This window comes from Tamandua tetradactyla, chromosome 2 (genome assembly GCF_023851605.1).
Source record: "Tamandua tetradactyla isolate mTamTet1 chromosome 2, mTamTet1.pri, whole genome shotgun sequence".
NCBI lineage: Eukaryota > Metazoa > Chordata > Mammalia > Pilosa > Myrmecophagidae > Tamandua > Tamandua tetradactyla.
The window spans coordinates 176,258,586-176,276,260 of NC_135328.1; the positions used below are offsets into that span (position 1 = coordinate 176,258,586).

Consider the following 17,675-nt stretch of genomic DNA (forward strand, 5'->3'; position numbering starts at 1 on the left):
CCGCAGCTTGGGGAACTCAGGGTTCTAGGGGGGCTCGCAGCCGGTTCAGCTAGTCCAGACTGGGGTATGCTGTGTGTCTGGTCACTGACGTGGCCCCAGGAGCTGTTCTGAACTGTCCCTGGCTATTTACTAGCTGCTCCGGGGGACGAACTAAATCCCACTCCTCACTAAGCTGCCATCTTGTCCCTCCTCTCCCTCTCATCCCTACTGTCATTTTAATGGAGAAAACAGGGTCTGCGTATGCCTAGAAACAGAAACATTTCTTATTGGTAATGATAATAATGCTCTGATGGTGAGACTGCTTCTAATCTGCCCCTGCTTACTTCTTCAGCTGTTTTGTCACACTCCCCCCACATTCCCTGTGTCCAACCAGCCTGGACTATTTGCAGTGACGCTAACCAACTCTGCTGCTCTCCTTCAGGCCTTACATTGCCCTTCCTTTGTCTAGGACACTCTCTCCCCTAGCTCCCTCCCTGGCCAGCTCCTACTTATCCTTGGGTGTCAGCTTAGATAGCCCTTCCTCTAGTTACCAGACCACGTCAGATGCCTCTCTTCTGCTCCACAGCACCTGGCACTTCTCTGTCACAGCTCTTGTCATAACTGTATTGATTGTTTTACGTGTCAGCGGATTTAAATTCCTAAAGTAACAGTGTTCCTAAAGACTGTGTTTTCTTCTCTTGTATCCTCACTGTCTAGCACTAGGCAATTGTTAGGTGCCCAATAAATACCACATTTATCAAATGAATAAAGCAGTGGTGCTTTCACATGGAGTTTCTTACTTGGTCTGCATAGCCATGTGATGTAGGCAGCTCAGGCCTTACTCTTATCCTCCTTCATATATTAAGAAAACTGATGCCCAGAGAAGCTAAGCAACTTGACATTGCTCTTTCAGTGGTGGGGAGCCAGGATTTGAACTTGGGTCTATCAATCTTGAATGCTCAGTGCATTTGTTTTTACAAGGTATTTACTTTTGAAATACCATTTAGTAAAAATAAAAATAGCATTTGTTGTTTTCCATGATTATAAAGATAGTAAATTTCATTGTATACAATTTGGAGAAGACTGAAAAAATATAAAGAAGGGAATAAGATTATCCCATTACACAGGAAAATACTACAGATTAAAAACAGTCTGGACTAGAAAGGGCAGCATAGAGTGTAAATCCCAGTTAAGATACTAACTAAATGTTTGGTGTTTGGTAAAGTATTTAACCTTCAAGCATCAGTTTTCTCATCTAAAATATAATGAAAATAGTCACCCTCTGGGCTTGTGATGAAAATTAGAAATGATGTACATAAAATATCCAGCACAGTGCTTGGCACATAGTAGGTGCTCTTTAAAATTGTAGTATTAACATTTTTGCATATTTCATTCTAGACTTTCTACTACTCTGAGTGTTCATATGTGTGTAAACATGCCTGTGCATACACATATCTTTTTCACAGCAAGTTTATATGAAGGATATTACTGGGTCCTTACAGCAACCCTGTGAGCTTTTTTTTTTTTTTTTTTTTTGAGCTGTTATTTTTAAACCTATATCATAGATTGGGAAACTGGGACTTCAGAGGCAAAGTTACTTGCCTTGGTGCTATGTCTGGTAATATCTGAACCAAGACTTTTAAGTTGGTCTCTCGAATCTAAACCCAGTGTGCCTTCCCCACTAGCAATGTGTTTCCTCTACAGCTCCTCCTCCCTTCACCAGATGGGGGAAGGGTGGTGGCTGAGTGCTATCTAAGAGGAAGACAGGGGCTGGTGGCCACAGAAGGGCTAGGGTCTGTTGAAAACTTAAAAGAAGTGCTCTCTTCCTCCTCTGAAATGACAAACATGTTACTCAATCCTATAGCAAGGACCAGACTTCTAGCTTAAAAGTAAGGGTACTTTTAGGTCCTTGAGCTTCTTTTTGAGAGGGAATCTGTCAGGGAATTCCTAGGGCTGAATAACCTTATTCTGCATTGTCTTCAGGGGAAAGGCATAGCCTTATTTCTTTCAGTGTGTGCACTTGTGTAACAAGCACTGTACCTAATAGTATGTGCTTCATTTCATGTAATTTTCACTTTGGTGTACATTTTCTGACGACTGATATTTCTGACATCATGGGAAATTTATGGGAAAGCAGATGATCTAGAGACTATCCTGGCATTAAGGGCCATTGGGAAGAGCTCAAGGCCAAATAAAATCAGGGCTCTAATAGACCTTCTTGCAGGTTTTCTTGCGAGCAGAGGTTGGAGCACTAACATTAGTTCTGTGCATTACTACCGTATATTTGCATAACACCCAACTGATTTCCAAAGTGTTTGCCTTAATCCACCTGGAATTATCAGGGAACTTCAAAGGGGAGAGATTTTTCAACTGGGTTTTGATAACAGGATTCCTAGACTAAGGGACGTGGGTTAGCCAAGAGCCAGCTTGATTGTGAGGCCTTGCACCCTGAGGAAGCATTTATCAGATGATTTCATGCATAAATGAATTAAGGTCCCACACATTCTGCAAGTGGACTCGCTGTGCCGAAGTAGCGTATGCAGATAGGCTCCAGATAGGGAGCTGTTAACCCTTTGGTAAGATGATGACACTTCTCCTGTACCCTCCTTCCAGCCCCCATGTAGACAGGGACGTCTAAGCATGTTTCTTTCACTTCACTGTCTTCCTACGTTTTTCCAACCTAATTACAGAAACAACTCTCCTTCAACAAGTCCTGTTCCAAGAAAAGTCTTAACCATTTGTGCCTTCGGGCACACCCTCTTCCATTGAAATCCATGCAGAACGGACCAGGTACTCTATCTTTTTGTGTGTGAAACCATAAAATCTAATATTGAGTGTGCGGCAGTGCTCAAAGGTATGCTTCCTCCACAAGAGGCCCCCTCAGCCCTGCTGTGGTAAAAAACACGTATAAATTGCTGCTAACAGGGTTTTCTAGCTAGAGTCGTAAGTATGTCTGAGCATCCCCTGTGAATTTCAATACTGCCAGCTCTCTTGCTATTCCTCTACCTACCTATCTTTTGGCTATTTTGTTTGTCCTTGGGCCCTCCATCAGAATGTGGGCAGGGGAAGGAGGAGAAGAGGTTGGAACCAAAATCTGTTCACTTTGCACTTGACCTGCAGTGCCAATGAGAAAATAGATGGGGGAGAAGGTTAATACCGGATTGCACACAAGGACCGGGCAAGAGGGACAGTGTTTCCTGGTATGTTGCTAGAGGGGATTAGAACCACCCTTTTCTCAACCTGCTGCCTCAATAGCTGGTGCCCCCTCCCTGAGTTCCTTCTGTGCTTTATTTCTATAGAGTTTCCCACTATGATCAGTAAATATTCATTTTAACTAGGTAAGGGTAGATGTTTGTTTTGGGGAGTGCTAATGTTTAAATTTAGTTCTTGGAATTCATAGTGTTGGAGTTCCCCAAATGAAGCTAGAATATTATCTTGAAATCCTCTGTGGATTCCTTTTATCTTTTTTCAACCTGTTCTATACTCTAAAGTATAACTGAAAATCCACTGTCATCAGATCCCCAAAATGGAAGGAAGAATGGAACGCACCCAAATTGAGCTGTCAGACACCCGACTCTTAACCATACCTTCTGGAATGTGGTGTTGAAAATGCCATGCCGTGTGCCTTCTCCTAATAGCTGTGGGTAGTTGCTCCTGCGAACAGCCTATACATATGTGCCAGTGTCAGTCAGTGTTCCTGAGCAGATCTGCCGTTTCTCTGGTCAGGTTCAGCCAGGGTCCTCTGAGAAGAGAGCGGACCTTTCTTCTCAATGGGCAAACAGCCAGCTTCCATTTTAAAATCTCTTAGAAAAAAAAAAAATCCAGCAGCCAGAGCCTGTGTTTATTGAAGGTTGGTCTAAAAGTCTCTCACACTATATGCCCTATCAACACTCGAGAGCCTCTATTTTAGAAGGATGTAAAGGTTTAATCACCCTAGTGGGGATTTAGACCCAGAGACTTCAGAGAAATCTTATTATTTCTAACTGCAGGCAAAGCGTATTAAGGCCCCACTCTGGATCAGGGGCATGACATGTTCTGGAAGTAATTCATCTTTAACAGGGGAAGGCCCTTACGAAAGTGTCTTAGAAACAGCCCTGTGATTGGGCACTGCTTCTTTATTCTTCCTTTTCTCTTTCCCTGTCTCAGTCCCCTGCTTATTCTTTCTGCCCTTACCCTTTCCCTGCCCAATCTGCCTAATGTCTGAATGTCTGCCTCACGAATCCACCCTTTAAAATCGGGGTGGCAGGTGCTTGCCAGCTAGGGAAAATAATGCTTTTGCAATAAGCAGCCTCACCCAGCAGCCTGGGAAAGACCTGTCAGCTGCAGAGGTCTAGGCAGGCTCTACCTGCATCCTCTGAAATGAGGCTGCCAGTGTGGGGAGAGGATGCAGTGGGCCCCACAGGCACTCCACAGGCTCTGGACCTGGTGGAATTTGGGGCTATTTTCAACCCCTTCCCTGGCCCTTAGACCATCACGATCTCCACTGAAGGCTTTCTGCATTCCTTTGAATATCCAAAATGTATTACTGAGCATATGATTTCATCTGCCTGAAACCCCCTCTACCCCCCCCCCCCCTTCTTGCTTAGCTCCCTGGGTCCTGCCTTTCTAGTGCAGAAGGATGTCACAATGAGATTCTGCTTGTAGATTCATTGCTCTGTTTAGGGAATTTAGTTTGACTGTGGCAGATCTAAATCCATGTGCTAATGAGCTTGGTTAAAGCAGGTCTTTACTATCCTCTTTTAATCTAGCCTGCCTGTCTGAGTTCCTTTCCACCGTTAATGATTGTGTATAATGGTTATGCATTTAGTTTTGCCTCCTGGGTCAAAACAAATCAATAGGCGTCCCAGATACATAAAACCATCAGTGTAAAGCTCCTGGGTTCCCTCTCTACCGCCCCCCAGGTGAACTTATAGCTTGATCAGTGCAGAAATGTTTCCCTTACATCTCTTTTTATCTCCTAGAAATGGGCAGCAGTGAACCCCTTCCCATTGCAGAAAGTGACAAGAGAAAGAAGAAAAAACGGAAGGCCCGGGCCACTGACTCCTTGCCAGGAAAGTTTGAAGGTTAGTCACACAACTCTCCTAGATCTGGACATGTGTCTCCTCAAGCATGGGAGGGCGTCCCAGTAGTATAGATCTTAGGCTGCATCGTCTCAGAGCCAGCTCGTGGTTGGTTCCCTTTGTGTTTAATGATGAAAGACAGAGGTGAGAGAGTTTACACAAAGGAGGGACACAGAAAGAGAGGACAGGGATGGGGAAACTGCTTAGAGGATGCACAGGCCTCCCTTGAGTGGTTGGAGTCTTATAAGTGGGGAGGCAGACCCCAACCAATCTATCCGAGTTGTAGATGGAGTGAGATTGCTTGGTGGGAGTTTCAGCTTTTCATATCTGATCTTTCCCTCAGCTGTTCCTGGAGGTGCTGCTGAGTATAAATGAAACTTACATCTTCTGCAAGCAAATAATTTTGTTTTGGTTTTTGTTTCTTTTATTTTTAACTTTTTTTATTGTATTGTATAGTACAATACAATATATACAAAGCAAAGAAATAAAAAAGCAATAGTTTTCAAAGCACTCGTCAATAGGTAGTTACAGGACAGATCCCAGAATTTGTCATGGGCTACCATAAAATCCTCTCATATTTTTCCTTCTAGCTGCTCCAGAATAGAGGAGGCTAGAGGGCTTAAATATTTTTTTATCATGACAATCGACCTTTTTTCCTTCTTTTTTTTGTGTGAAAAATGACATACATACAAAAAAGCTATAAATTTCAAAGCACAGCACCACAGTTAGTTGTAGAACATATTTCAGAGTTTGACATGGGTTGCAGTTCTACAATTTTAGGTATTTTTTCCCCCACAATCACAAAGTCACATTGCAAAAGCTAAATCATTATACATTCAGCTCCAAGAAACATGGCTACTAGAACACAGCCCTACAGTTTCGGGCACTTCCCTCTAGCTTCTCTAATACACCTTGAACTAAAAAGGGGATATCTATAAAATGCGTAAGAATAACCTCCAGCATAACCTCTCGACTCTGTTTGATATCTCTCAGCCATTGACACTTTATTTTATCTCATTTCTCTCTTCCCCTTTCAGTTGAGAAAGTTTTCTCAATCCCTGATGCTGACTCCAGCTCATTCTAGGATTTCTGTCCCACATTGCCAGGGAGATTTATACCCCTGCGAGTCATGTCCCATGTAGAGAGGGGGAGGGCGGTGAGTTTGCTTACCGTGTTGGTGGGAGAGAAGATAGGCCACATCTGATCAACAAAAAAGGTTCTCTGGGGGTGACTCTTAGGCCTAATTTTAAGTAGGCTTAGTCTGTCCTTTGTGGGGATAAGTTTCATATGAACAAACCCCAAGATTGAGGGCTCAGCCTGTTTGATTTTGTTGTCCCCACTGCTTGCAGGAGTATCCAGGATTCCCCAAATAGGGAAGTTGAATTTTCCCCCTTTCTCGCCATTCCCCCAAGGGGACTTTGCAAATACTTTTTTATTCACTGTTCAAATCACTCTGGAATTTATCAGGGCATCACTCTGGACAAACCTACAAAATCTCATGCCTTATTCAAGGTTCCATGTACTTATGATGTTCAGTTAAACTGTCCATATAAATTATATTAGGAAATGCACTCGTCAAAATATAAACTTTGTACCAAATAAACATTTTTTGCTTTAGTCTCACACGTAAGTTAAAAGTTTTAAAATGTGAATGACCATCTATTTTCAACACCCTGCGATATTGACAATCCTTTGTTCTTCCTCATGCAAAAGCATTTTTTAATTTGTACATTTAGTCACTATCATTGTATACTCTAGGCATTCCTGGATTATACCATCTCAATTTTTATTGTCTATCTTTCCTTCTAGTTTCATTTGTGCCCCCAGCCCTCCTCCCTCTATCATTCTCACATTCAGCTTCATTCAGTGTACTAACATTATTGTGCTCCAATTAGGTAGTATTGTGTTATCCATTTCTGAATTTTTACAATCAGTCCTGTTGCACAATCTGTATCCCTTCAGCTCCCATTACCCAAAATCTACCCTCTGTTCTTAATTGGCCTCTGTTCTTAACTGAATTTCTCCAAGTTCATTCATTAATGTCAGTTCATGTCAGTGAGACCATACAGTATTTGTCCTTTTGTTTCTGGCTAATCTCACTCAGCATAATGTCCTCAAGGTCCATCCATGCTGTTACATGTACAAGCAAATAATTTCACTTCTAAAGGTTGCAACTACTTGTCTTGTATGTGTTTGACTCCATTTTAGAGAATGAACATTGTGTTCAGAGAACACGGCGCTGGATCGTTGAACATTTTTGTATAATCCCTGTGTGCGAGGCAGGAGGCTCAGTGCTGGTCCTGTTATCGCTGTATGTGCACGTAATGGGTAAATTGAATCACTGACACTTCTACAGAGGACTAAAAGGATCAGTAGCTGTTCCTATAAGTAACATTCCCTCTTTGTCTATTTTGTTTCTTTCATTGTGAGACCTGAAAGAGTGTCCCCTCTTGGCCCTTTTTTCCAACATTGCAGGCAGACTAGTGAATTGATTGTTTTGTAGAGTGGTTCCAAAAAGAAGCCCTTCATGAGTCAGGAATATTAAACCTCCAACCACCTACCTGTCCTGACGTGTAAAAGGTGAATGTCAAAGTGTCCCTTTTAGGAGAAACATGTTATTTAAAATACTTGCAAACAACACTGTGCCATCTGTTCTTATAAACAGCTGCAAGACCAAACCGTGATGGAGCTGAGAAAGCACTTTGTGCAAGGTGGTGGTGGTTCATTCAGCAGATGAAAGGAGAGGAGGGGGGCAAGAGTCCCAAGGTTTTTAGAACAGCTTACAAATCAACAGGTCTTGCTTTTTCAATGAACACAAGAGAGTATTTCCTGATATTCAAGGATGGCTTATGCAATTACAGGGCTTTTCATGACTAAGAGCGATAAAATCTAATGTTATGGTTAAAAAGTATTTGCTTAACCTGTGGGTTTAAATGGTAGCCTGCCTCAAGAGGAAAAAGCTGAAAAATGAAGGTCGAGAGAGGAGGATACTAGCTTGGCAGACGCCACGATGGGCATGTGGCTTCCTTTGGAAGGACCTCAAAGAGACTGTGCTATTTGTGAGGTTCAGCAGGTCTCCTAAATGTGGCTTTCAGCCAGGCCTGTTACTCAGCACTGCTCTGATCAGTACCCTGAAAACCTCCAGGCTTTCGTTTGCATCCTATTTCTGCCTCTTATTTCCTAAGGGTGACTTCTGGAAACTTCTCATAAACCTCCAGTTACTTCTGTTGTATGTGGTATAAAATAAAACAGCGTTTAATTCTCCTCTTGTGTCACCAATACCTAGTAAAGAACTTGGCACATGGTAGTGCTCAGCAAATGAGTAGATGATTGAGTAAATGAATGAATGAGGCCCATTCAAATCATATCCCTTCTATGAGGATCCCCCAGGTTCTTTGAATAGACTTCATCTTCTCCTTCCCCTGCTTTTTTACTTTATCTTGTTCCTCTGTGACAGAACTCACCACTGCCTGGTTTGTTCTGGAGTTTCTTGTGTTTATGTCTGTGTTCCCCACTGGACTGTGACCTCAGAGGGTAGGTACTATGTCTTTTTTTTATGTTTTTTTAAAATTTATTTATTAATTAAAAAATAAAGAAACAAAATAAAACATCAACATACATAATCAGTAATTCACAATATCATCACTTAGTTGCATATTCATCATTTCTTAGAACATTTGCATTAATTCAGAAAAAGAAATAAAATGAACACAGGAAAGAAAAAAAAGATTATACCTATCAGACTCCTTACCCCTCGCTTTCATTGATCACTAGCATTTCAAACTAAATTTATTTTATTTAGCATTTGTTCCCCCTATTATTTATTTTCATTCCATATGTTCTACTCCTTTGTTGACAAGGTAGATAAAAGGAGCATCAGACACAAGGTTTTCACAATCACACAGTCACATTGTGACAGCTGTATCATTATTCAATCATCCTCAAGAAACATGGCTACTGGAACACAGCTCTACGTTTTCAGGCAGTTCCCTCCAGCCTCTCCATTACACCTTGATTAACAAGGTGATACCTATTTAATGTGTAAGAATAACCTCCAGGATAACCTCTCAACTGTTTGGAATCTCTCAGTCATTGACACTTTATTTTGTCTCATTTCGCTCTTCCCCCTTTTGGTCGAGAAGGTTGTCTCAATCCCTTGATGCTGAGTCTCAGCTCATTCCAAGATCTCTGTCCCACGTTGCCAGGAAGGTCCACACCCCTGGGAGTCATGTCCCACATAGACAGGGGGATGGTGGTGAGACTGCTCATTGTGTTGGCTGGAGATAGAGGCCACATCTGAGCAACAAAAGAGGCTCCCTTGGGGGTGACTCTTAGGCCTAAATTTTAAGTAGACTTGACCTATCCTTTGCAGGGTTAAGTTTCATATGAACAAACCCCAAGACTGGGGGCTCTGGCTATAGCTTTGGTTGTCTACACTGCTTGTGAGAATATCAAGAATTCAACTTGGGGAAGTTGAATTTCTCCCTGTTCTCACCATTCCCCAAAGGGGGCTTTGGAGATATTTTTGGTAGGGACTATATTTTATTCTTCACTCTGCCTCTGTTATGAGTCTAATGTGCTATCTGGCACATAGCAAGTGCATAGGAAGTATGTGCTGAATGGAAACCCTTTTGCTGACCTTATCTCTAAAGTGAGAGACAGGGTGCCTCCTTTGGTATTCTTGTTGTTGGAAAACTGAGGCCTGAGATAGCTGGGAAAGCTACTGGTCTTCCTCTTCACTGAGTCCTGCAGACTCATTCAGTCTGTGTTGATGTCAAACCAGGGAAGCTGAGTGACAGAAGCGCTTAGCTTGCAAAGGGTGACTCATCTTGTTATTCCTTTCATCCATTTCACCTCTAGATGTGTACAAGCTGACCTCTGAATTGCTGGGCGAGGGAGCCTATGCCAAAGTTCAAGGTGCTGTGAGCCTGCAGAATGGCAAAGAATATGCTGTCAAAGTGAGTGTCTCATCTGGATGCCAGGCTTTACTTGGCAAATAGTGTGTCCTAAACCAAATAAATGTTATACTCTGCAATATAGCAGCTCAATAAGAATGGGGGCTCTGGAGCTATATTCACTGGATTCAGGCCTCGGTTTCCTACTTACTTGCTCTGTAACCTTCTGAAAGTTACTTAGCCTCTCTGTCCTTCAGTTTTCTCATCTGTTAAATGTGTATAATAATAGAACCAATATAGAATTGTTGTGAGGATTAAATAGCCTAATATATGTAAAGTGCTTACAACAATGCCTAGCTCACAGTAAGATGCGTCTTATCCTGTCAAATGACGTCAGCTAGAGTGGAGAGGTTATCCTGGAGGTTATTCTTATACATTATTTAGATAACCCCTTTTTAGTTAAGGAATATTAGAGAGGCTAGAGGGACGTGCCTGAAACTATAGAGCTGTGTTCCAGTAGCCATGTTTCTTTAAGATGATTGTATAATGATACAGCTTTCGCAAAGTGACTCTATGATTGTGAAAACCTTGTTCTGATGCTCCTTTTATCTGCAGTATGGACAGATGAGTAAAAAATATGGATTAAAAATAAATAAATAATAGGGAGATAAATGTTAAAATTAATTAGGTAAAGGGAAATACTAGTGGTCAATTAGAGGGAGGGATAGGAGGTACGGTATGTGTGAGTTTTTTTCTTTTTGTTTCTTTTTCTGGAGTGAGGTAAATGTTCTGAGAAATGGTTGTGGTGATGAATATACAACTATGTGATGATATTGTGAGCCATTGATTGCACACCAAGTATGGAATGTTTGTACGTTAAGAATGTTTGCGTTGTATGTTGATTGGTTTTATTAATAAGAAGTTAAACAAAAAATGACGTCAGCTTCAGGTAGTAGCCAACCAGATTTGGAATTAGAAGGCCTACCAAGCATCTCTCTTTTAACAAACTACTACTATGTGACTTTGACCAAGTCACTGAACCTCCTTGAGCTTCCATTCCACATCTCTAAAATGAATATAATACCTGCCCTTCCTGTCTCAAGGAAGGTTTTAAAGATGAAAATGAAAGTGAACTCATAAGGTAGAAGCACTTTAAAACTTAAAAAATGCTATACAAATGATGTACATTAACCTGATAATGAGAATAAAAGCTAGTAACTGAGCGCTCAGCTTTGGGGCAGGAGACACGGTTCTAGCCTCACTGCAGCCTCCCATTGGTCACATGATCTTGGAGTTGCAGATTCAAACCCTCCGTGCTTCCACTTGCCTACTCCTCATGCAAGGAGACTCTAGAGCATGGGCTCTCAGTGTGGTTCTGAACCAGCAGCAGAATCACCTGGGAACTTGTTAGAAATGCAAATTATCTGGCCTTACCCCAGATCTCCTGAATCAGACATGAGGGGTGGAGCCATATGAATTTTAACAAGCTTTCCAGGTGATTCTGATACTCACTAAAGCTTGACAACCACTCATTTAGGCAGTTTTAAGCTTTAGTGTATGTCTGAATCACCTAGAGAGCTAACAAGAACCAGAGACATCCAGGTTTTTTGATATAGGATAGGGCCTAGGTCTTTGTATTTTTACCAAATTCACCAAAGTTTGAGAATCACTTTTCTAGATAGAAGGTCTTACTTAAATCTAAGGGAGCAATTCAAGCTTCTTTCAAATCATCAATTTGAGCTCTCTCTAAGGGCTGCCTCATACTGGCCTGAATTTGCTCCCGAGAAAACAAGTGCTTTTCTTTTAAACATTATCCACAGTCCCAGTTGTTACTTTTTTTGCTGGAGTTTTGCTTCACATGATAAGAAAAGAACTACTTTGATTCCTCTTTGGAAACAGATCAGCATAAATTACAAGTAGTTTTTTTAAATATGGTAAAAATCACAAGTATAAATTGATTTTCAAGGGTTTAAATACATTTATGGATGACAGATCTATTTCTTCAAGGTTGGATTACAGGGGGAAAACTTGGCCCTTCCTGCATGCCCTTCTGACCTCTTTGGACAAACACCGGACCCTGGCTTGGCAATCCTTTTGTTTCAGCAGTTCTCCCCATACCTCATGTCTTCCCTAGTGTTTGAAAGCTCTCCAGAACTGGCTTCTTCTCCCAGCAAGCTCTGCAATACTTGGTTTTGTTAGGGGTTTCCCCACAAATAGCCATCTTACGATTTCTAGAGTCTCAATTGGAATGGAATTTCAAAATAATCTGGTCTTGAATTTCCTCTTTCACTTATCAAAAGGTTGTCTCTTTTCCGTGTCCACATCTCTAGTAGAGAAAAAAGCTATGTCATGCTTAGAAAAAGCTATGTTATTGCTGGATAGCTATCCTGCTAGAAAGCTCTTGCTGACTTTGATCCAAAACGCTTCATCAGTGAATGAGTTGAATCGTATCTGTCCCCAGCACTGCGGTTCTCTGCCTGCTCAGTAACTGGGTCCACAGCAGTAGTTCATAGAGCTTTTCAGAGTCAGCCAGCCCTTGCCTAAGCCACCTGCTTAACTGTTAAGTCATCCATTCCTTCCATCAGAATTTGACAAGCATCTCCGGGTATAGATGGAGGTGGGAGTGGGGCAGGAATCCCCCCAAAATATGTAGGAAAGACAAAGGCTCTAGGTGCTCTAAGAGAAGCTGCATAGGATATCGTATAGGATAGCAAGGGCCTTGGAGTCAACTGTGGGCTTGAATTCCAGCCTTGTCACATATGAGATCTGTGGACAAAAGGTTTAACCTCTTTCTATACTGAGATTTTGTTTGCAAGCTATTTGATAAAGGGCCTCCAACGATTAAGTTCTCAGAAGAGGAAGGGTTTCCTTCTGCCTGGGGGATTTGCGGAGGTGTCATTTGAACCCGGCCATGAAGCTTTAGTTCCTCTCCACTGTGCCCCTCAGCCCCCTTACTCTTCTTCCAGCACCAGAACAGTCTTCACTAGAGATTTTAAGTCTTACCCTTGAGGCAGGAAGAGATGCCCTCAGGAGTAGAGCTATCTTTGTCTTGCTGGCTGCCTCAGTTTCCCTGATGCACCCGGTGGCAGCCACTAAGTACTCTTCTTGGTGTTGTGCTGGGCCAGAGCCCAACAGGCTCAGCAGGCTGGAAAACCCTGGCACCAATCTACTGCTTTGCTAACAGAGCCACAGCGCCCACAGGGTCACCACGGCCTGCTCCAGACTTCTGCCTGAAACAGGATTTGGACTGAATTTGGCCTTGCATCCTCCCAGAGGGTTCCTACGGAAGGGGTATTTTGAGGTCATGTGGATATACATGACAGATTTTATTCTTCCCACAGATCATCGAAAAACAAGCTGGGCACAGTCGCAGTAGGGTATTTCGAGAGGTGGAGACACTATATCAGTGTCAGGGAAACAAGTGAGTATAGTATTGGGTTTCTTTCTGCTTCTCTGGGGGGATGCTGGGCTGCAGAAAAGGAAGTTATTTCTTCACATCTTCTGACCCTAGCATTTAGCTCTCCTCCCACAACTACATATAATTCCTTCATCTTTTAATGTTAAAAAAGAGAGAGAGAAAGGAGAAGTGGCTGTTGTGAAGAAGCCTACCCTCTGTTTAGGTTGAAATATTGTAAACCTCAGCAAGTCAAGCAAGTTAGAAGACCAAGTGATCTAAATCAGTGGTCTTTGGGGGAAAAATGGGTTTTTACTTCTTTAGCTTGTGGTATCTAGGGTAAGTGCTGTCTAGTGGACATCTTTAGGGGGCTGCTTTAATAGAAGAGAAGGGTGAGAATTGCTGTGATTATGTGCTGCTGTTTTCTGTTCCTGGCATATTATCATATGCACAGATGCTACTAAGGGTCCTGAAACCTTGTTTTGCACTCTGCTTGATAACTGGGCCAAGGTAATCTCTAGCCCAGTCTTAGCCTGCCCACCACCCCCTCTAAATGAGTGGTCCTCCCACTGTGGCTTTAAATCAGGGTCACCTCTAAGTCTCTGCATCCTGCTCTAGGGCTCCCCTCCACCCCCCATGTCGGGGTCAGCAGGGAGCCAGCGGCCTGGTATTGATGGCTGTGTCATTAAGCTTGGAGGATGGAGGCTGCTGTTGATTTAACTCCAGGCGCTGCCTCCACAATCTTCTTTCAAATGAGGCCATTTTGGCCGTCTTATTTGGACGCCTTCACACTAGTAAAAGGCTGGTGTCTCCCACAGTGGTCAGCATTTTTTTTATGAGGAACAGATTTTTTATTTTCAGCCCTGCAGCTTCTTAGTTCAGCATTAGAGACTCTACTTGGTTTATTTCGTTCTTTAAAAGGAAAAAAAAAAGCCCAACACCTCCAATATCCAGGCCGGTGGCTTCCCTACTGAGTTACAAGACGACCTTGTTGGCAGAAAACTGTAATACTCGGGCAGAGAGAGAGTGCTCACCGGGGAAGGCCACAAGTGCTACGGTGGCCAGGAACGCGGCCATTTCATTAAGCAGCGCTTAGCAGTTAGGGTCTAGCGGTGCCCATGTTAGGCCCCAAGTCTATTTGACAGATGTTTCCATTTTCTCCAGGCAATGTAAATACTGCCCCATGATTTATGGGCAAGAGGGAGGGCAAGTAATTATTTGCTGCTTGCCTCCAGGACACACACCTACTATTCAGTATTATTAGCAGCAATTGCTTCCAGTCGGCTGCAGATTTTATTCAGTTTAATGTGACCAGGACTTTTTTATAACTCTACCTAGTGGGTTTTAGGGTTGGGGGTTGACAGCACAGACTTGGTGAAAACACCAGGGACTAAACATTATGGAAAGATAAGGTGACCTGAGTCTTGCTAACACCATTGGCTACTTCTCAAACATGGGTCTTTAATAAGCATTCTGATTTCAAGTTGATTTCTGCCCTGCTACAGGGCGATGCCTATTTTTTCATTGTACGTTTGTAACTGAACTTCAATATGTAATGTCATTCCCCCCACCCTTTACCTGCTCTTCCTGTTTTTCTGTATTTAAGGAACATCTTGGAGCTGATCGAGTTCTTTGAAGATGATACAAGGTTTTACTTGGTCTTTGAGAAATTGCAAGGAGGTACTTACTGTTGAGTATGTGTTTGGATTTCTGATTAAGACCCAGGGTGGTGATCATCCATCATAAATACCAGAGACTTCTAAAACGAGTCAAGCTAATAAAAAGGATGAAGGACTTAAAAACTGCCCTTGATTTGGGAGAAGGGAGGCCGGAGGGAAGGATGATAATTAGCATTTTGTAGAGCTTAGAATGTCACCTGTGTGGGCATTCTATAAATGCCTTTTCATTATAATAGGAATCACATATAGATACATTTAGTCTTCAATTCATCAATCCCCCTATTTTGACATGTTCGCTATTTAAATTAATTATGCAGTAGAGGCTCTTGCATACATTGTAAAGTCTAGAAAGGCTCTCTGGAAGAAAGGAAGGTCCCATTGTTTGGGATACAGACCCAGGATAGAGAGGAGAACTGAGCATGTACCATCCTTCAGATAGAAAGCTGCCACTCTTTACTTTCAGCACTACTGTCCTCATTCCACACAGGGATGCATATTTTAAGTTGCTTTTCTGACAGAGAGAAGAAAATAAAGAACCCCTTTTCTTCCCCATCCCTTGGCCTACCCCAGGATACATTTGCAAGGTGAAGATGAGGGAGGTTGACTCTTGCTGAATGGAGAGCTACATGGCGGGACTTGGTGGTTATGGGAGGTTGCTTTAGAAACCAATAAAGCTCACTCTAAGTCTAGCTCCAACAATTAATGGCATGTGACCATTGGCAAGTCACTTAACCTTTACAGTTTTCTTATCTGTAAAATTGCAATAATGATAGCAACTACCTCTGGATCACTGTGAAAATTAACTGAGATAGTTCATGTGAAATGCTTAGCGTAGTGTCTGGTAGGCACTGAGAGTTCAATAAATGTTGGTTGTTATTATTATTATTAAAACAATTGGGCATGTTGGCAGCTATCTTAGAAGTATGTAGTATATTGCTCTCTGCCTTCCCTTTTAACAAATTTGGAAGCAGATTCACTACAGTAGAACAAGCTACAGACCTAGCTAGGAACCAGTTTCCTAGGAACGTTCCCTAGCACATTGGGATCCTTTGTCTAATTCTAGACAGTGGAAAATCTAGCAGTTCTTCCTATTCTTCTCTCATCCCCTCCCCATGCCAAAAATAAAAACAGATAATAAGTAAACATGCCATTTTTAGCACACAGAGATGACACCTTCAGCCCGGATTTCTGACTGGCTTCTGGTAGAAAGTATAGACCACATAGAGCCAAGTCATCTGTCCGTGCCTGTGGCTGCCTCTGCCCTGCCCAGCAACACTGGAACTTTGAATTACACATTTTAAATGCTGGCTGCAGTTGGGGTCACCTATAGCCAGATTGCTTAGAATGTAGCTCTATTGAGGACATACCTAGTGGGTAAAGAGAGTCTGGTTGGCTCAGGGCAACCCATGCTCACAGCTGTTGGACCACAAGTCCCACCAATGGGAAGTTTGCACAGACTCTGAGGTTAGACTTACTGCTCTCAAATCCTGCCTCCATCACACACTGACGTGTGATCTTGGGTGAGTTGCTTAACCATTCTTGGCTTTAGTTTCCACTTCTCTAAAATGTAGATAACAGTACTACCCATTTTGTACAGTTGTGGTAGGAACAAGATAATTTACTTAGAGAGTATTGCATAGTGTTTATACATGGCAACTATTCAATAAATGCTAGCCATTGTCAAGAAAATAATAATAGTAATAATAAATTGGAAAAATCAGAGAGTTGGGGAACAGATCTTTTCCCTTTTCCAGACCTTTGTCTATCTGATTGAGGGTATGGTATTTCCATGTGAAGGCTTGTGCTCTTGCTTGGATTCACTTTTAGTTCCCTCTGATTTCAGAAGCCAAACCTATCCCATTGGCATTCGTATTTTTTGACCACTCATCTTAGATAACTCCAGAAGATAGGAGTCCAGTGGTGTTCAACAGACAAATGCTAGTGCCTCTTCAGTGGCAGGCACCACACTTGGTGTAGACATTTAGTGCTGAATAAGCCTAGGTACCCGCCCTCAGGAAACTCCCCAATTTGTGAAAAGTTGGCCTTTAAGAAAATAGTCTTACTGAACCCTGAAAAGTCATTCCTGTGTGCCCTCTGCTCCCTAGGCTCTATCTTGGCCCACATCCAGAAGCGGAAGCACTTCAACGAGCGAGAAGCTAGCCGCGTGGTGCGGGATGTCGCTGCCGCCCTCGACTTCTTACATACCAAAGGTGAGCCAAGCCTTTGCCTGGGCAGGTGTGTTGGACCAGCCAGCCTCTGGGTACCAAGGGAAAGGGGGCAGGCTTGATCCAGGAGATGGAGCAGCTGGCAGGCAGCTCAGGGTCTGAACATACCCATCCGTAAGGGCTTAGATGATGGATAGATGGCAGGGCTGTTGATGAGGATAACCATACAGGAGGAAGAGTAGGGAGGAAAAGGAATAAGCATTCTGTTGAACAAGGCATGTGTGAATATGTGTCTTTGTGAATGTATGTGGATCCTTCCCCTTTTCTTCTTCCTCATGAAGAATGTAAAACTCATGCATGGTACTACCGTTCCAAGTATTTGGGGCTTATTCCTTCTAGTCTTTTAAAATACATTACCTTTATAACTCTTTTTCAAAATTGGCATGATACTATATATATACTTTTATATCTCTCTCACAATAAATGAAAAAGCCATCTTTCTA

General features: G+C 42.5%; 1 protein-coding gene across 7 annotated transcripts in view; it reads left to right on the forward strand.

Annotated features, from left to right (window-relative positions):
* Positions 1 to 17,675, forward strand: part of MKNK1 (MAPK interacting serine/threonine kinase 1) — a 46,747-nt gene that overhangs the window by 16,334 nt on the left and 12,738 nt on the right. For all 7 annotated transcript variants that reach the window (XM_077149775.1, XM_077149770.1, XM_077149773.1 and 4 more), the window contains 5 exons: positions 4,941 to 5,042; positions 9,900 to 9,997; positions 13,276 to 13,355; positions 14,935 to 15,008; positions 17,113 to 17,217. In XM_077149775.1, the coding sequence (XP_077005890.1) occupies positions 4,943 to 5,042; positions 9,900 to 9,997; positions 13,276 to 13,355; positions 14,935 to 15,008; positions 17,113 to 17,217 (457 nt within the window). In that variant the 5' untranslated portion in view covers positions 4,941 to 4,942. The remainder of the gene's footprint in view (positions 1 to 4,940; positions 5,043 to 9,899; positions 9,998 to 13,275; positions 13,356 to 14,934; positions 15,009 to 17,112; positions 17,218 to 17,675) is intronic.